The 17,937-nt window shown below is 50.8% G+C and overlaps 7 protein-coding genes and 1 non-coding gene across 8 annotated transcripts; 1 reads left to right on the top strand and 7 right to left on the bottom strand.

The window, feature by feature from the left end:
* Positions 1-518: 518 nt before the first annotated feature.
* CC77DRAFT_1017388 (putative 40S ribosomal protein S25) lies at positions 519-1,379 on the bottom strand. Its single transcript, XM_018524395.1, has 4 exons — positions 1,362-1,379; positions 1,246-1,300; positions 879-1,088; positions 519-785 (listed from the first exon to the last, which is right to left on the bottom strand). Exons 1-4 carry the CDS (start codon positions 1,362-1,364, stop codon positions 760-762), a joined length of 294 nt encoding a protein of 97 aa, XP_018389164.1. The 5' UTR covers positions 1,365-1,379; the 3' UTR covers positions 519-759.
* A 1,415-nt stretch (positions 1,380-2,794) lies between these two features.
* On the bottom strand, positions 2,795-5,162 carry CC77DRAFT_928506 (hypothetical protein; the record flags this gene model as incomplete). Its single annotated transcript, XM_018534061.1, has 4 exons — positions 2,795-2,842; positions 2,898-3,247; positions 3,296-4,130; positions 4,179-5,162. 4 exons carry the CDS (start codon positions 5,160-5,162, stop codon positions 2,795-2,797), a joined length of 2,217 nt encoding a protein of 738 aa, XP_018389163.1.
* A 108-nt stretch (positions 5,163-5,270) lies between these two features.
* CC77DRAFT_621134 (hypothetical protein) lies at positions 5,271-6,465 on the bottom strand. The gene has a single exon (XM_018532489.1). It carries the CDS (start codon positions 6,323-6,325, stop codon positions 5,492-5,494), a length of 834 nt encoding a protein of 277 aa, XP_018389162.1. The 5' UTR covers positions 6,326-6,465; the 3' UTR covers positions 5,271-5,491.
* Positions 6,466-9,586: 3,121 nt separating this feature from the next.
* CC77DRAFT_t17 lies at positions 9,587-9,674 on the bottom strand. The gene has a single exon. It is a non-coding gene; the product is annotated as a tRNA-Gly (tRNA).
* Positions 9,675-9,999: 325 nt separating this feature from the next.
* Positions 10,000-11,417, bottom strand: CC77DRAFT_982615 (phytanoyl-CoA dioxygenase family protein). The gene is made up of 2 exons (XM_018536121.1): positions 11,003-11,417; positions 10,000-10,943 (listed from the first exon to the last, which is right to left on the bottom strand). The coding sequence occupies exons 1-2, from the start codon at positions 11,350-11,352 to the stop codon at positions 10,274-10,276; spliced, it is 1,020 nt and encodes a 339-aa protein (XP_018389161.1). The 5' UTR covers positions 11,353-11,417; the 3' UTR covers positions 10,000-10,273.
* A 632-nt stretch (positions 11,418-12,049) lies between these two features.
* CC77DRAFT_928406 (P-loop containing nucleoside triphosphate hydrolase protein) lies at positions 12,050-12,880 on the bottom strand (the record flags this gene model as incomplete). Its single annotated transcript, XM_018534051.1, has 3 exons — positions 12,050-12,217; positions 12,267-12,401; positions 12,455-12,880. 3 exons carry the CDS (start codon positions 12,878-12,880, stop codon positions 12,050-12,052), a joined length of 729 nt encoding a protein of 242 aa, XP_018389160.1.
* Positions 12,881-13,812: 932 nt separating this feature from the next.
* Positions 13,813-16,292, bottom strand: CC77DRAFT_621412 (hypothetical protein). The gene is made up of 3 exons (XM_018532491.1): positions 15,666-16,292; positions 14,087-15,494; positions 13,813-14,025 (listed from the first exon to the last, which is right to left on the bottom strand). The coding sequence occupies exons 1-3, from the start codon at positions 16,109-16,111 to the stop codon at positions 14,017-14,019; spliced, it is 1,863 nt and encodes a 620-aa protein (XP_018389159.1). The 5' UTR covers positions 16,112-16,292; the 3' UTR covers positions 13,813-14,016.
* Positions 16,293-17,097: 805 nt separating this feature from the next.
* CC77DRAFT_1058243 (hypothetical protein) lies at positions 17,098-17,896 on the top strand (the record flags this gene model as incomplete). Its single annotated transcript, XM_018528112.1, has 2 exons — positions 17,098-17,197; positions 17,250-17,896. 2 exons carry the CDS (start codon positions 17,098-17,100, stop codon positions 17,894-17,896), a joined length of 747 nt encoding a protein of 248 aa, XP_018389158.1.
* Between the last annotated feature and the right edge of the window lie 41 nt (positions 17,897-17,937).

Raw genomic sequence — 17,937 nt, 5'->3', positions numbered from 1 at the left:
CACTTGCGGATATCGTAAGGTTTTCCTTTCTATAAAGGAGCATGTTGCTCCTAAATCTTGCCTACATCGGCTGCACTCAAAGGTTACTTATTGCATTCTATATTGGTGATCGATCGCATGAGAGATAGCGTATACTTCCAAGAAGTGTTGTTGCAGTAGGCTGGACAACTTAGAAAAGAGAGCTTCATCTTATGATACCTGGCAGTAGCATCTAAATTTTAAAACAAGTCTAAAGACATAGTTCCGATATGATGAGCAGCTTTGAAAAGACCTGACCAAACTATACTAAGCTCAGAAGACAAAAGCACATCGGCGAGCTGCTACCTCATCCATAACACTCGCTGTCAGCGACAAGCATGGCAATGGATAATGACGATCGAACGAAATAATGCTATGGTCTCCACAAGTATGCACACAAAAGCGACGAGTGTTTTTGAGGAGAATGGGCATGAGACAAATCAGTCCAGTCAATTTGTTCACGCATAGCTACAATCATAACGTCGAGGTCAAGTTCAGTGGTGGTGTTTCGGAAGTCTTTTCATTCAGTACATAACCGACACCTCCAATGGACTCTAGGTACTGTACCCGAGCCCGTTCCTCTCATTTCATATCCGCTATGAAGCATGCATCCCAATATAGTATGACCCGTTCATTTCATGAAGACGCCGATGGGTAATGGAAAGAGGAATGCCGTAGAGAAACTGAAAGAAGTGTCCGAGATTCGCATTTACGTTCGTTTAATTGTCGGCTACGTAAAGCTTACTCCTCGGCGCCGATAGCTCGTGCTGCAATATGTTAGTAAGAGCCTACATTCACTTCCCACTGTCTCCAATTCCGGTAGAAATTGTGGCTTTGTGGGCGTTGTTGCGGTTACATACTGTAGATGCTGAGCTTTGAGTGTCCGACAACCTTCTTGATCTGACCGTTGGCCTCGAGGTCGGCAAGCGCCTTGCGTGCGAGCGAGCCGTTGATCTTCAAGCGATCGACGAGGGTAGCGACGGTGATGAGGCGGTAGGACTGGACATCCTTCTGGAGCTTGTCGTTGGTCTGCTTGTCGAGAACGACGGCGTGCTGGGCCTTGTCCTTGACTGTACGGCTGTTAGTGGCGATTCTTCCCCGGAGCGTTGTGAGAGTGCGCGATAGTAGAGCGAGATTGCGGACGTCTATGATGATGCTTTCGAGCGTTTCCGAAGTGTTTGCGATGCGTGTAGATGTGCTGATGGTGTGCAGTGCTGTATCACGTACCCTTGCCCTTGGACCACTTCTTCTTCTGCTTCTTGCCTCCAGTTGCTGCAGGTGCCTGTATACAATCAGCTCCAGTCTCTTTCTGGTCCGGAGACCTGACTGCGCAGAAGACGTACCATTTTGTCGGTTGTGTGTGGTTGCTGAGGACTGACTGTCGAACGACGAAATTGGGGTGTTCAGCTGCGGAGACGCTGTGGCCTTGCCAAGACGCGCTAACCAGCTCCTCAAGCGAGCCTGATCTCACGTGACATGTGCTCGAGGTAGGTCCCGGCCTTGAGAGGATCTTATGACGCGCATGTTACAAGCCGTCAAATTATGTGCGCTATCTTATATAGTACGTCGTCTAACAAGGTTCAGATCAAATGTAATAGTGACCACATACAGCACCCTTCTAGCATTCTAAGTACGATAAATGTATAATTACCCGCCCTCAACACATATCAATACACTTGCACCCACATCACTAATTCCCACAGCACCCGTGAAACTTTGCCGAACACCACACGCTGCACTCGACGAGGGGCGGGATCATTCGACCGCTTTAGGTTGCGGACATGATCCCAAAACGATAGTTGCAATGAATCGGAGGATTAGCGCCTAAACCGCCAACAAGTGCAGCCATGCATATATGATCGGAATGACATGCTGGAACAGGAAAGTGTGGTATGGTGGACCGCGGCATGCTCGTGAAGCCGCATTGATAACCATCAAGGTGGTGTTGGCGGATGGAATAGATGATGTTTGTGTTGTGAACTGCTGGGGGGCTTCGGAGATTGTCGTTGACAACTACCAGAAGTGACATGAACACGGGCGGGTCTGACCATCAATGCGACGCTGCAGGGCAGGATACGAGATTCGGGGAATTGTGTGTACCAAATTTAGGACGCGGTTGGTCGATGGTAAACATGCATTAGTACAGTGCAGCGTAGATCAATACTTGTCCCACTCGGATGGCGAATGCCTTGTTAGCCAAGAGGATGTTGAGGGATCACACGGGACATGTTACTCCACGTCGACATAGAGCAGAAATACGCCGAATATTGTTTTCCAATTACAAGCTAATCGGCACAAGCCACTAACAGGGACTCTTGCGCCAGCCAAGTATGTCCAACTCTCCTTTTTGCATACTGATTCCTCTACTGTGTAGACAACGCAGAGACCACTCAACCATGACTAATACTGACACAAGGAAAGTAATGAGAGACAAAGACACCTCTGACGGTAAAGGAAAAGGACGTCAACATACGACTGAACCACGGACAAAGACAATGGAGGCAAGGAAAAAGCTGGCTTCAACTAGAAAGATCTCCCTCCGTCTTTTTTGCGGTTCAATGCCAACGACTACTTCGCTTGCTGCGCCCACGCACGCAAGCAAAGCGTTCTTCCTCTACGTGACTGCAAATGCTCGCTAAGATGGAAGAACAAGTCCGTAGTAACCAGAACATGAAACAGAGCTGACAACTGGTAAATGCTGATGGCTCCAATCCGCAAGTGCAACGATGAGAGGTATTCGCCAAGACGCCATGTCCAAATGATGGATGCATAATCATTAGAAGAAATGGGTGTGTGGTTTCGAGAGCTCGTGAACTTCCATCTCCTGCTTGTGTGATTAGTTTTTGTTCGCTTGACGATGCGGTTGCTGAGATACGTACCATCTTAAAGGAGTTAAGTTCCTCCTTGATCTGTTGCGCAAGCATCGGTGTAAGCCTATTACACGTTGCGATGTCGCCCCTACGATCATAATCCTGCGGTGACCAGGCGTCGTGGAATTGTATGCGTGGGCTGAAACTGATGTTTCGGAGGCCACCATGGGGTGTGGTTGGAAGACTCCTCGTGCTGCCATTGGGGATGCGTGGTGGTTTGCCGAAGTAATCATCGTTCCGGGCTTGCCCAACTTCTGTCTTGGGCGTGGCAGGAGAACTGGATCGCGATGAGCCTACGTTAGGACCCATGTCTACAGGTTTGAGAACAGGAGATCCAGAATCTGAGTTTGTGCCAGTGCCTGACGTCTCGTTAGTGACTATATTGAGCGCGAGTGTATGCAACATACGTTTCAAGATACCCTTCTTCATAGAAGAGAGAACCTCAGCACGATCGCGGTCATTTCCGACGATGCTTTTCCTAGACACAGCTTCGCCGCCCAGGACAGAGGGGTTTACAATCTCTGCAGATCGACCGGCATCGATGGAGTTGCGCTCCAGTCTGGGATAGCCAGTGCCACCTCCAGTTTGTTCATTGGGTTTTGCGTTGACATTAACCTTTTGTCTCTCGGCTTCGACGGTGACTAAAGACACCTGACCCACGCTGGGCCTGGTAATGGGGCCATCGGCAGCGGGTACGCCGATGACAGATTTTGGCCTGAATAAACCCTTGATAGATTTAGTGCCCTTCTTCATTCCATGGCCCATCTTCCGGAGCATAACCGAGGCTGACGATGCAGCCGACTGTATAGACAGATTGTCGGTAGAGCCTATACCACCCTGACCTGAGTAGATACCAGCGCCAATACCTGCCGCCTCTTGCTTTGCGATGATGGCAGCCTGTTCAGCATCCTCATCGTTCTGGTATTTGTCTTTCCTCAACCTCGCACGCTCCGCTGAGATGCTATTCTCAGCAGAGGCCTTTCGCAGCTCAGCAGCGCTTCCAAAAGAGAAGGCCCTGCGTAGACGGGACTTCATTCCCTTGTCCTTGTCGTTGACAGCGCTAAGGTGTTGCATGGCTGTGCTAGGTAACGCGGCTGCCTTGGCAGGGCTCGCAGGCTCTGATGGAGACACGGGATGTGATAGAGGAGATGGAGCTTGCCGTCTGTTAGGCTCGGGTGCTTTGGAAGAGCTACCTCCTGCTACAGATGCATAGCTACGTTGTGTGTTTACTGCGGGGCGAGACTAAAAAGGGTGTTAGCTTGCGCGTGTCCAGCGATTCGCTACACTTACCTGCGATCTCGAGGAGTTGTTGGAGGAAGCACTACCCGCACTGCCCTGTCTCTCATGGCTATGACTCGAGGCGGGACGGCTTCCTGTACGATTTGAGTTGGAGGTGTTTGTGGTGTTTGCGCTCAGTGTTGTGCTTTGGCCGGTTCCAGAGCTGGCCTGCAGTGTTGCAATGTTAGAGGCAGCGGTGCTGTCTCCTTCGAGTCCGTTGAAACTGCGTCTTCTGTATCGCTTAGCGGGGTCTATACCGCTTGAGCGAATAACTTGCGTATCATCTGCACTGTTCGCTCGGTTGTGCCCGGGCCTGAACGGCGGTGGGAAGCTAACAGCACCTGTGCCTTCGTTCTGCGTGGGCTGCGATGGCCCCATGTGGGAGTTTCCTCCAGATGTAGAGCGCTGTGTCGGAGTAGTGGCACCCGTGGGGATGCTGTTGGACGAGTCTGTCCGTCCAGCGCCGCGTCGATATCGCCCTGGAGAGGGCTTCACAGGCGATGATTCGCCTATCGAAAGCGAAAGATCGGGTATGGAGGTGGATAGTGTGATGGTTGGCGCAACGGTGTCGTAGGGTTTCCTGACTTCACGTTCATCTCTGGCACCTGCAGGTGGTCCAGCCGACGAGCGGTTGGATGAGCCCGATGTGGAGACTGTGGAGTCGGAGGATGACGAGGGATGAGAGGGGTGGCCGAGTCGGGCCTGGCTGGCGTGGCTGGGAGGTTGCTGCTGGGCCTGAGGGGCTGGTGCAGAGACGGGCTTGTTCTCCTGGCGCAGCTGAGGCGTGCTGTTGAAGGCATACGGGGCTATGGGTGCGGCCGTCCCTCTGTATCCTGTGCCTCCCGAATTTCCATTTTGTTGGTTGCGCGGCATCTGCGAGGCCCGCTGTTGTTGCTGGTTGGGGTGGTTGGGCGTGTTTTTGTAGGCATCGGACGGCGAGTATGGCATTGTAATCGGTCCTGTCGTCTGGATGACTGATGTAAGTACCTGAGCCATCGGAGGCCTGCGAGGTAGCGCTATCAGGAGCTCGACGAGGGGTGGGCGAGGGCTCGTCGGCGGCGGTAGCGGCAGCGGCGACTGAGGTAGGCAAGTAAAGATCTGTGGAGCGTCACAGGATTAGCAGGGTGGCTCTACGGGGGCGGGTGTGGATGCGGGTCATGGAGCGATGGGCACTGTGAGCAGAGTCGCGGACGGAAGGCGGGAGACGAGGGTGTGGCCTCTTGGGGTGCGGCATTGGGGAGGCTCGAGACTTGTCGCCGGGCTCATGTCGTGGTGACGGGCATCTAGGGGATATGTACCTGCTATGAAACAAAACAGAGAAGGTATTAAAACAGAGAATAGAATGTAACGTCGTCAAGCGCTGGGAAGGCTGTCGTGAATCGACGGAGATGGCAGCGTGTACCAAGCCTCCCGAGCAGTTGTTCAAGCCTGCATTGGTCGGTCTGCGTGAGTCGGTCTTCTGCTGCTAAGAACGACGTGCGATTCAACAAGCAAGCAGAAAAGGAAATAATAGAGGGAGAGTAAGTTTGGCCGTCGCGGTGAAGAGTTGAGGTTGTCAGGCAAAGGGGCCGCACTAGCCTCTGGAGCACGCACGGACGGGCGCGGCTAGGTCTAGGAGATTCAATAACTTCCTCACGCCAGACAACGAGCACGTTGCACGTTGCCCTGCCTCGCCACGGTGCAGCAGCGTCTTTATGCCATGGCCGTCTGTCTGCGCCCGCCCAGCGTGTCGCAGGTCTGCAGCGCCTTCGTGGCCGCTGCCTTCCATCTTCACTCAGGGCCACTTCCCTGGCGCGGCTTATCTGTCCATCGTATTCACGCAAATCTTGGTAGCCGATGGCCCGTTGAGCTTCATCCGCCCCCGACCAGCGACGTTGTGAACAGAACATGTCAACACGACCCTCGCCAGCTTCACTTTGACCCTGGCCGCTCCCCCGGTCATATATAGTGCTCGGGCGCAGCCGATATAGGGAACAATATCGCGGCGGCCAATTTGCACCTCTAACCACATGCTGATCCTGCGACATTCCCACCCTGCCTCTCGGAAGCTTCTCGCTGCATGGCAACGGGTCACTGCAGAAGTTGATGCCAACGTCACGGCTGCCTGGGCCAATTCCGAGCCGGCAAAGGGTCTGGCAGGCGCGCATCATGATGCGCATCCTAGCGCCCACGAAACAACCACGGCCGACCTATGATAACTGCGTGCAATTTGTCCTGTCGTGGGTTGTGTGCTTCGACGCGTTGCGTTTAGGCCGAGCAGATACGACGCGATCTGGTAAACACTTACGAATTCGCACCTGCGAGGGGAGCTCCACGGCCAATCCGCTTGCGCGACCCGGGCGCGACCCACACAGCGCACCTGCGGCTCAGCCGTTTGCAGCAGTTGGTGAGTAGCGGTGGGCACATCAGTTAGTTGGCCGGCTGCGATAACGATGCTCCATGGCCCAACTCTCGCCGTCTCGATGCTTCACCGACATGTCTGTACCCCGCTCCTCTGCGCGCCAGTCTCCCGTCCCTTTGCTATTTGGCGGGACGACTATGCCAGGTCCTCTAGGCCAGGCGTTGCTGCTTGCACATGCATGGCACCATTTCAGAGGGTCCGCGGCACTACGTCGGGCCTTCCGCGAGACTCGTGCAGGATCGCATCCCGTGATGAAATTCGCGGATTGCGATGTTCCCAAGGCGTGGGGAACGGGACGAGGATGCTCGGCTCAGCGAGATGAGAACTGTTTGATGTGCATTGGAGAGGCACAACATCATTTCCTGTAATTGCGCAATTGCAGTCCTGCCCATTGCCATTGTCCTCGTGTCTGTGCACACAAAGCAGTCGTGCGCGTCTTCGTATCTTCTGGCGTTGGAGGGCGGGTTGGCTGTCGGTGTTGCACCATGTTCTTAACGTCCCGCTTTTCTCGCCAGGATGACGCGATCGTCAGAGAGACACGATCAGTGCAACTTCTATTTTGGGCATGGTGACCAATCAACGACTCGTGTGGAGAAATCGACGAAAATCTCCTGCTTCTTCGGGAACCATCCATCACCACCACCATGCGTCCTCGCCATCACGTCCTTGTGTGCATTATTTCTCCTCGCGTCCCTCGGCAGTGAACCCCGAGAGCACCGTTTGCTACTGATGCTTGCCGCTAAACTCTAGCACAACGCATTTAGAATTGACTTCGCGCATACTGAAGCTAGCTCTCCGAGCTGGCGGGATTGCGGACGTAATCGCAAGGAACCGTCCCTCTGGATCACATTTTCATCGGCTCTGTACTGAGACGCGACTCCGGCATTGAGACGAAAAGTTCTCTACATTACCTGACTCTCTTTCCAACAATAACAAGACTTGGTTGACTGATTGGCCGGTTGGTGGGTTGTCCAGAAGCTCTCAGCTCCCGGATTGCTCCACTGCATATCTGGGGTATTGTAAGATTCAACATCTCCACGCAGTCCAGATCTTTCCATGGCTGTGATGCAATCCAAAGTTGGTCTTTGTCCATCCGCGGCAACCACGAACATATAATCGTGTCTCGTCACACGCGACCCCAGTTTGCTTCTCTTGCCTCCACGCGTCCATCTACCTGAAGCATTCCCAACGATTCTTCGGGGAGAAAATTCTAGCAACCCACCAATCATGTATTTTGTCAGCCTACCCGTCTGGCACCCCACAAAAGCCCAATTGCTGTCTAGACCGGCCAAGCCCGCGCGACGAAGCTTTTGTGGCTACTCTGATCAACGTCACACAAGATAGAGCTCTGTACTAATGACGCAGCCTGCGACTCTACAACCGCTATAGCCAATCGGGGCGTGCCTGGGCTCAGTGTTTGTGGCTTGGATCTCTCCTCTAATCGTCGATTGCCGTCAGCCGCTGTCTGCGGCATCTCGAAGGTTCATGCAACTGAGCGCCACGGATCTGGAACTTCTGTCCTGCTGCAGTCAACCGTGTGCCTGCCTGCGCACAACCGTTCAGTCTCATTGTTACACAAGACGAGCATGTCGGCGTGTTCCATCACTCACAACGCACGAAGAACTTGACGGACTCCTTGGCTAGGAGATGGTACTTGCCTACTTTGTGTCAACTTACTGGGTAAGAAGAGAAGGCGGTATATAGCGCTGACACTTGCGAGGCTAGACCTCTCGAAGTTACCATTACGATCGGACTGTCATTCGCGTTATCGTTCTCGTCAACTCCATGCATCGAACTAGCTTTTGAGTGAGTAAGCTGGTGCAAGTCCTAGTGGTGACCAGAAGATTGCTTTTCAATCGTGACTACTTCTTGGGCAGTCGAGTCAAGGCAGGTACAGCTCTGGCGAAGCTCAAAACGCAAAGAAGTCTGGTCAATCACAAAGATCGTCGGACTATTGCGTCAAATCTCACCGTTGTTGATCTTGCTGGTATGACATCACGGAGCGACACGTCAGCCTTGTACCGTTGAGGAGCCAGCGAGCATCGACCGTTGAATCGTATATCCACACTTTGCTCACCGTGGTTTCAGATCCAAGGTTATCTGATCGACAAGAACGGGTATCACAATCTCCCGAACCTTAATCTCACTCAGAATGACGCAGGTTTGTTTATGTGCGTCAGGTTGCCTGTCTTAATTGTCTTAATAGAGGGCAACCTGGTCGCTGGGACGGGTGGATATGTGTGAAACATGAAGGCCGATTGCCGTCGGTCTCGCGATCAATTTCCTTGCCGTACATCATCCCCCGTTCAGCCACCGGGAGCAGAAGGAGATCGTCAAAAGCCTACTTGGCATCGCGGACAGCCGCTCGTCAGATGTATACCCAATTACCGTGACTCGTACTCTGCATCAAACGCGAGAGAGGAGGCGTTGGTGATGGGTGTGGAGATTGCAAAAAGAACAGCAGTTACGGCGACAACAAATCAGAGCATCAAACACGTCTGAGATGTATCTCCGTGTCCCAGGAAGCGGCAAAAGCGCAGAAAAAGGCAAAAAGAAAGCAAGCGAAGCCCATGGGGATCGACTGTATCATGTTAGTATGGATGCTCGAACTATCGGCCTTATGGAGAAACTTACACCCACAACCTTTGGTGTTTATGTTTTCAACCGAAAACCAACGCGCTACCATTGCGCCAAGGCTCCTCTTTAGGAAGTATAGAAGACTGAAGCGAAATGTACTGTATATATTGTCAGTTCACAAAGTCGCATTCGACACCGTGCCAGCTTGGGAGCCGACCACTAAGCGCAAAACTGGAGAACAAAAAAGTCGAAACATAGTGACGAGCGCCTGCAGCATACCCCGCTGTTAGAAGTTTTTGGCGCGTCGTCAAACAGCGATTGGCGTTGACTGAGCCCCACCGACACGTGACGTCCGCGGGTCTTTGCAAAAAGACAAATTTCTCAATCAACACCACCACCACGACAATCGCGACACTCACGACGGCCTGTGCAACAGCAAAAATGCATCGGCCGGGAATCGAACCCGGGGCTAGCCGAAACTGTCCTGTGATGGATGGCAACGGCTAATTTTACCACTAAACCACCGATGCTGATGTTGGAGATCTGAACAACTAGGAGTGGTTGTTTGATGGAAATCAGGCCGGCTGGAGTCTTTATATTCTCATCGTAACATAGAGACCAGACGTCCGTGAGCAAAACCTGGACTGTTCAAAGCAGAGTGGGGAGTTGTTCAGGGGTGGTGAAGGGTTTGACTGGGCTGTGGGTCTGGAACACTACTGATATGTAGTACTAAGCTACCCCTCTCTAAGCGACAACCTTGCTGAATACATCGAGGCTCTCGAAGTGGCGCGATGGTTCGTCGTGTTCAAGCCCACATGTTGTTTTTAATACAACTTAGTAATGTCGAGCATGTCGGTATGGTGTCTTCTGCAACGCACTTGAGTCTGCGTCTATTGCTACAAGAGGTCTTTTACTCTGTCACCAAACTGAGTTTACTATACGACCTCTTCTCCATTACGAAGCCATGCTAAGATTTCCGTCGACAGTATCGGCTACATTCGCTTTGGAACATCAAGAGAGATGCAGGATAGGTACTCCTCCAGAGCATACGCTCAATAACAGGCTCAGTCGATGACGTTCTTAACACCATTCAGAGCCCCCTGTCACATGCACTTTTCTTATGACAAGCTCACTCATCCTTCGAGAAGAAGCCAACATCCCCACTTGCCTTGCCCATCTCCACAAGCTTCTCTCTCATCTTCTTCGCTCTTGCGGCCATCTCAGGCTCAAAATCGTCAAAGTTGTATTCCTTCGCCCAGTCACCAACACCGTGCTGTAGCACGTTTCTCGCTCGTTCGCTCCCAGCCAGCGTTGTCCCGATACTGCCATGCAGCGTCATCCTCTCTTTCGTGCTGTCGTATACGCCGCGATGGAGAATGTTGTTATTGTAGAATGCAACTTCCCCCGCTTTCAGATGCACAGTAAGCTGGTCGGGCATATGTGCTTCGTACGGATCCGCGTTCCTCTCTGTGTCAGTGCGTGCACGTTTGTGCGAGCCAGGCACAAGGACCAGACTGCTGTCATCATACAGTGCAAGGTTCCACTGTGCGTGATGTCCTGGCTTTTGCAGTCGTTCCAGCTCTTCTTCTGATGTTGCTGTCGCTGCGATGTCGTCTCTATGCCACCGCAGACTGAAATCTTTATCCGGCCGGACGAGCATGTTGTACAGCTCCATGGTCAGGTCGTCTTCTCCACAACCAATTAGTGCTCCGACGTATTTCAGCAGCTCGCTGTCGAAATACGACTTTGCGAACGTAAGATGATCTGAATTCGATGGGTGGAGTAGATGCTGGACGCCCCTAAGTGCGACATACAAAGTCAATGTATGTCTCAAATACAGTTAGGATGGGATACTTACCAGATCCCACTTGAGGGGTCCTGTGGCCATGGTGGAAACTGCTTCGGTAGCGTACGTATATACGGCCACTTTCCAGATCGTGCTGCTTCTGTCATGCGTGAGGCAGCGGCGCGAAGGGCGTCAAGATCAAAAGACGGAAATAGCGAGGCAGATAGAACGACGAAGCCATCGCGATCGAGAGCTTCGCGAGCTGCTTTGTAAGGATCTGTACTTGACGAGGTGATGTTTGGTGAGTCTGAAGACCCATTTGTCGCCGGTTTAGCAGCTGGTTGCGCTATCGGCAGCTGTATTCTAGCCTTTGCGCTTCCTTTCGGGCCGCCCTTGTCAGGTTGATGTTCGAACTTCCGCATCTTCCTTGCACTAAATTTGGGATTTTCAAGAACACTTGTAAGGTTGCAGGGTTGTTGTACGTTTGACGGCATAGTTCGGGATCGCTATCTACCAAGGCAGGTACGTATGCTACCCCGCAAATGCTGTCAGCCCCACGGTGATACTCATCCATTAACACGAAGGCAAATTGACATCCACCTCCAACCCAACTTAACTCTACAGAGGCTTCATTGAATCATCGCCATAAGCAAACGAGTATCAGGTGATGCAATTGTGAGAGCTGCTAGACAATTCAGGTGAATGCATAGCTTAACGATCCCTAAACGTAAAGTGCCGGCCAAGTCATCCCTGGTGAGCTCGTCTGTCGCTTCACGTAGCATGTGGCTGAAGTTTATACTCCTTGTTGTGCTTAACCTGTTCGCTAGGCCATAAAATCGTTTAGTACTTTGGCATCTCCGGTAGGTTCAAGGTGTTGCAGAACCAAGTCAGTTTGTGAAACATCTCCCAAGGGCCAAGCCGTGCGCACGAGATTGTTCCTCGGAAGATATGTCTGTGTTTGAACGCAAATAATGCTGATATGATGACGATGTCGCTATCTAATCATCCCGACACTTTGTAGCACTAATCGTGCTCCTATGGCTCTTCATAGTACACAGTAACTGGTGAGGATAGGTCACAAGAGTACTTTCGGCACCATCCTAGCTCGAAGTACTAAGCCTATATTCCCCTCGAGAGAGCCTTTCTTATACCACTCGTCTTGGACTTTGGAACCGTTCTCAAGGCAGCCTCAGCTACGTAGTCGAAGAGCTCTGAGAGGCCTTGCTTCTTGATGGCCGATGTTTCAAAGTACGCTAGGGCTTGTATTTTTATTGCAAGCCGGTCAGCCTGCATCCAGGGTTAGTATGCGACGTATATCCTACCGATCCAGACTTACGGCATATGGAGATATCGGTATGAAGTGCTGACGGCGTAGGCTGTCGAGCTTCGCGTTGTCATTCCGGAGATCTTTCTTGCACCCAACGAGTATCTTGGGTAGATCGCGGAGGTATTCGTTCGCTTCAACGCTCCACTAGTATCGTCAGTCCCAATGTACTCATACTTTTGGCGCTTATCTGAACATACCATATAGTCAATGTTTTCAAACGAATCTGGATCACTGATGTCGAAGCAAATCAATACTATGTGCGCATCCTCGTATGAAAGGCGGCGCATCATCTCGTAACCCTCTCTACCGGTGTTATCCCAGATGACAAGCTCGATTTGACGATCCCTAATCTTTGTCGATCTGATGAAGTGGTTCATCACAGGTGTGTCTTCTTCTGGAACATCCCCTTGACTCCATGCACTTGCGAGGAATGTTTTACCACATAATGTATCTCCTAGTAGTATCACCTTCCGTCGTGTTATTGCACCTTTTGGTGCGTTCAAGTTCAGGAAATTCAACGGTGTCTGGTGGCGATCATATGGTAGACGCGCAAAATCGTTGGTCGAGCTGGGAGAATAATCGTTTCTGTTGGCAAAACATGAGCGACACCGACCTTCACTCATGTACTGAAGAAGGTCTGATTTGCATTCATTACACGCCCATGTGCCTTCCGGTGCGGTAGAGTTGCCCAAGGAGGAAGGCTGAACTGCCGAAGGAGACACTGTTGTAATCGTCTCCTGCCCGACGTATTGGAACTGTGAGGATTGAGATGGAAAAGTGGTCGCGTCGATGTTACTGATGAGACGGGTTGAGGTATCGTCTCTAGATAAGTCTGAAGAAGAACTGACATTGATGGGGTTCGAGACACTTCTTCTTGAAGTATGCAGTGTACATGCACCGTCTCTGTGTCTACGTTGCGAAGGAAAGGGGAGTTCAGATAGATCCTTATCGCAATATAAACATACCTCTGCAGAAGTCGAGAGATGAGTATCACCAGGAGTCCATTGGGGTTCCTTATCGTTTGATGGAATCGTCGAGACGCTTGCGACAGCGCTGTGATGTGTTCTCGTGCCTCTTAATGCGGCGTACGACCTTGTTAGAAACTTCTCGACAAACCCTTGTCCTGCCACTTGGTTGGAAGATATTTTGGAATCAGATGCACTGCGCCGCACCTTCGATGGATTTATTGACTTCTCGGAGGTAGGTGTCGCCGCCTCGCCATTACCAGTAGGAAGTTCGTCTGTTTCTGCTGATATGGTAATATGAGGTATGTTCGTATCTGTAACCGGGGAATAGAATGAAGCATCCATTTCCTCTCCCCATCCCATAAGTATTTCAATGTCGTGATCATTTTGCGGGATAAAAACTTCTTTGTCAGAGCCAGGATCGCGTCGCGTCATTTTGTCCAGCGTAAGTACTTCGTCGGCGTGAGAGATATACATCTCACACACTTTAGCGGCAGCAGCTTCTTTTGCCTTTTGTTCGGTCTCGTGGCCCGAAACCGTACAGCCGTGCGTATCATTGATCTTGATCATGCAGTAATAACCCTCAACATGCCATTCAGAGAAGTAGTAAGGATCTCGGCCGTGGAACAGATTACACCATGCTTTTAGGAACTCAGCATCCTTTCTTGAGTTCCTCGACTCTTTCTCTGTCACTTCGTTTGCTGCAGCTCGGTATAGCATACAAATGAACTCAGCAGCTGCGATTTGAGCCCCGTAACCCTCGAGATGTGAAATATCTCCAAAGTCCACTGGGGTCAGCATAGCTGGTAACTCCGGAACGACACTTAGCCCGCATGTATCAGACGGCTTGTGCAACATACATACTTGCTCTTGTGACGCCAAAGTCATAGCGTGTTGTTCCGACGATGTAACACTGTGACTGGACAGGGATTTCGTCTCGTAATCCGGACGAACGCTTAGATCCTCCGTAGGTGAGTAAGGTCTGGAGATACACGAGGGCTGTTGTTCTGATGTAATCTTGTCTCTTTCGGTAACAGGCTCTGGGTCCTCTTGCAGCACGGTCTGATCCTGAACTTGGAGTTCACCAGGTGAAAGCACACTCGAATCCTCTGTGTCTATCAGTGGCACCTCATTACTCTCCAAGACATGCACATGATCCAGCGTCTCCTTCACTTGCTCTGAAACTTCGAAATCTGCTTGAGCGACATCCTCTAAGACCGGGTCGGAAGCTGACTGAAACTTTGGGCTAACGTGCGACAGCGATATAACCTCAGGCGATGGAGCTGATCGCTTGGTCTTCCTCTCGTGGCTTGCCAACAAAGCTGTGTAAGCCTCTTCCTCATCCACTTTTCCCTCAGTGCTACAGATTCGAATCAAAAAGTCCAAGCATTCTTCGTAACCACTATCTCCCTGTTTTCCCAGTTTCCTGAATCCTCTCAGTGATCGCCGTGCCTGGAGGTGCGCCTCGACGTATTCGCCGTTCTTCATCATGAGCTCGGCTAGCCTCAGAGTATCTCGTAGATAGAGCTCATCTTTCTTGCCTAATTGGCGTTCAGTGATGAGTAGCTTATCTTTCATGATTGCTTTCGCTTTGCTCCACGCTTCCAGAAGACAGTAGCAATCGAGGAGACATTCGAGTAAGTCGGTTTTCGACACCCCGCATGCTGCTGCACTTCTTGCTGAGGTCAGAGATGTGTAGCTAGTATTCGACGACAGCCTCGTGAGGCAGTTTCGAAAATAGCGAACCGCACTTTCTAGATCACCAATGTCCTTCCTTTTTCTACCCTCGTTGAAAAGAGACCTGATCAGGTCATTCTCGATATCTGAGTCGCTATCTGACTGATACTCTGTTTGCGCATCCCCTGTGCTAGCTTCTGATGGAGCGGGTAGAGGTGCCTCCACATCTTCGAATTCATACACGGTGTTTGAGGCAAACCAACGTAACATGGGTTCATTCGCGTCTCTGACAAAGACGTCTCCGAAATCAGAACCATGTTTGACAGAAATCTTGTCACTTGTTTCTGCGTTGAGCGTTGTCGATGCAGTTGAGACGACATCAGCGGCTGAGCGAACGCACTCCCGCAAGTTGTTCATATACATAAGCTCGTAGTTGTCTGGGTCATTTTGGTCTGTAACTGTATGCTGAAGCTTTTCGATCTTTGTATTGAGAAGAGCACCAAACGTACGAAATTCATCGTACAGTTTGTCCAGTGTTGGAACAACCTTATCTGGTATCATCTCGGTCGATCTTTGGAAAGTCACTTGATTCCAGCTGAGTTTTGTGTCAGTATGAGAGCGGCAAAACGAACATTATGCATTAGGGGGTACACTGATTCGCACTACGTGCTCCAACACAAGTGAAGTAAGCAGTGATAACAGCCACGTGATGGCATGGAGGAGGCTGAGAGCGGGGTAACAAACGTCCCCAGGAGAACCCACTTACAGAATAATTGTACTGAGCGATAGTTGAATCGCTGTGTGAGATGTTTGAATCTGTTCTCGGTATCGAGCAATCTGCTCAGAGGCACTCTTTAGCCTAAGCTGCTTTCGTGGTGCATCCAATATCGATGACTTTTTGTTGACCCCGTCTAAGGTGGTATGTAACTTTTGTAAAGCGTCCGCACCGTCTTCTAGCGAGCGCGCGAGATTCTTCCAGTGACTACCCACATGGCCGGTCGCTTGTAGAGTCTCTTTGTTGTTGTTTTCCTCGATGGTCTCTTTCATGGATTCCAGTACGCGCTGGAACCCGTTCACATCGTCGAGAAGGCCCGTAAGCGTCGCATCCACGACCACAACCTCATCGCGAAACTGTTTGATCAGCACCGTCACTTGAACAGAGACGTGTAAAAGCGTGATAATACTAGCAGTAATGGATAATGGATCCGCCATGCCGCATCATTGTCTGACGCGCGGCTTGACGCGAAAGATGTCAGGAGCATGAGATCAGTCCAGATGTATAAGGCACCAGTTTGCTCTGGTTGGGGTCGGTCGCACCCAGAGATGCGCGTGAGAACTCAGCCTCACATCTCGGAAGCCATATTGGCCCCCAACAGGCTGTGCAGCCGTCATAAGTGGTTGGCAACATTCTTGAGGGGCTGATGACGCATTGAGACGTAGGGGTGACGAGTCCTTTTGCAAAACCGTTACCGGATGCTAAACATGAAGTTGTGAAGCGATTGCGAGAGGTTCGAAATGTTGGAGCAGGAGCAATGCCGAAAAGACATAGCAGGGGTTGAATACTTCAGCGATGACTAAGCAGCGCCGTACCTAGTCTCAGACGTTATGAAGGCTGGCTTCCATCTGCCCATCGCTGCGTCATGTCCCCCTGTGAATATAGGCTTCCGGTGACCAAGTAGATTGAAACACTCAGTCTGCCGATATGACCTAGAGTAGTACACAAAGAGTTGAAGACGATGTATATTATGAATGGGCATCGCTCTTTCCGATGCAGCAATCAGCACATGCTCAAGTGTCCACGGATACGCAGAGCATTCCAATCAGCCAATAGTTATGATTGTGTATGTGGTTTCCAAAACAAGATATGTTCATTCTTGTTGAGCAGATATGAAAAGCAGCCCCAATTTATCTTTTGAAGCTCGATTCTGTACGCGACAGACTTGCAGAACAATGTGCGCAAGAATTTTAGAGATCAATCATGCATAATGTAGACCTCAGTGATAAGTTCTCCGGTCCTTCAATATAATGGTTTTTTATGCGAGGCCTGCGCCAACTGGCGCAGTGACCTGTTGCCTATACTTCCATTTGTAAGCATGATGGACGCCTTATCGAACCACTCTAGCCAACTCTTGTTCAATCGTACACTCCAGCAAAGACAGGTCATACCAGCAACGCTAGAAACTGCGTAGTATCACAACATGGTACGAAGAACAGACCCCAAGGATGATGAATGGAGAAATGTTCGAGATGCAAAGAAGAGGAAGCAAATACAAGACCGATTAGCACAACGTGCGCGACGTATGTATGAATCGCCGCATGTGTAGTATGAGGATACTAACTCGAGATACAGGGCAGCGATTACGACAAGCTCAGCTGGATACCAGATTGTCAGTAGCGCGACTGCCCCAAGACCAATACCCAACATCTCCAAGGGCCCTTGTAACACTGGAGGCCCCAATTGAGGATGATCATAACTCACTCGCACTTGTTAGTGCTTCAAACTCACTTTTGCCATCACCTGGTTACTCCAACAAGTCACGTATTAGCGAACTTAACCAAGAGTCGGAAATACTTGTCTCCAATCCAAGTTACACACCGTATTCAGAACCATACGCCACTCTATCTCCTTTTATTCAAATCTCCACTCCCTTGACTGTGTTTTCTGCGCTCTATATGAACGGCGATATCCAAGGCATCACCTGCGCCATATCATACTCCTCGCGCACACCCATGCCAAAGCCGCATATCCCTTTGCCCCTACATCCGACAGAGCTACAACAGATGATTGTGCACCCACGGTGGATCGATCGGCTACCATTTCCACGAATGCGGGATAGTTTGATAAGACTGAGAGGTGTGGTGGATGAAGAGGAGTTATGCAAGGATCTTTTTACTATGCCAAGTTTTACTATCGACATAGGGTGCGCGTGTTGGGATCCGAGTGGTTGGAGGATGGAAGAAGAGTGGGAGAAAAAATGGGGATGGCTAATGATCTAAAAAGCTATCAGCACGGGTAGGGTAAAGCGTACTGCGAACGA

The sequence above is a fragment of the Alternaria alternata genome (assembly GCF_001642055.1).
Source record: "Alternaria alternata strain SRC1lrK2f unplaced genomic scaffold CC77scaffold_4, whole genome shotgun sequence".
Taxonomy (NCBI): Eukaryota; Fungi; Ascomycota; class Dothideomycetes; order Pleosporales; family Pleosporaceae; genus Alternaria; species Alternaria alternata.
Note: the sequence above shows the minus strand (reverse complement) of the source record. Positions and strands in the feature narration are given on the sequence as shown.

Bases quoted from the DNA above. Each gene is read 5' to 3' on its own strand.
- CC77DRAFT_1017388 (XM_018524395.1), bottom strand. The intron at 1,089-1,245 runs GTACGTGATACA...ACAGCCGTACAG, and splicing joins GAAGTGGTCCAAGGGCAAGG to TCAAGGACAAGGCCCAGCAC. The intron at 786-878 runs GTATGTAACCGC...AACATATTGCAG, and splicing joins CTCAAAGCTCAGCATCTACA to CACGAGCTATCGGCGCCGAG.
- CC77DRAFT_621134 (XM_018532489.1), bottom strand. From the start codon at position 6,325: ATGCGCATCATGATGCGCGCCTGCCAGACCCTTTGCCGGCTCGGAATT.
- CC77DRAFT_982615 (XM_018536121.1), bottom strand. From the start codon at position 11,352: ATGCGGAAGTTCGAACATCAACCTGACAAGGGCGGCCCGAAAGGAAGC. The intron at 10,944-11,002 runs GTAAGTATCCCA...TGTCGCACTTAG, and splicing joins GACCCCTCAAGTGGGATCTG to GGGCGTCCAGCATCTACTCC.
- CC77DRAFT_621412 (XM_018532491.1), bottom strand. From the start codon at position 16,111: ATGGCGGATCCATTATCCATTACTGCTAGTATTATCACGCTTTTACAC. The intron at 15,495-15,665 runs GTAAGTGGGTTC...CACAAAACTCAG, and splicing joins TCGCTCAGTACAATTATTCT to CTGGAATCAAGTGACTTTCC.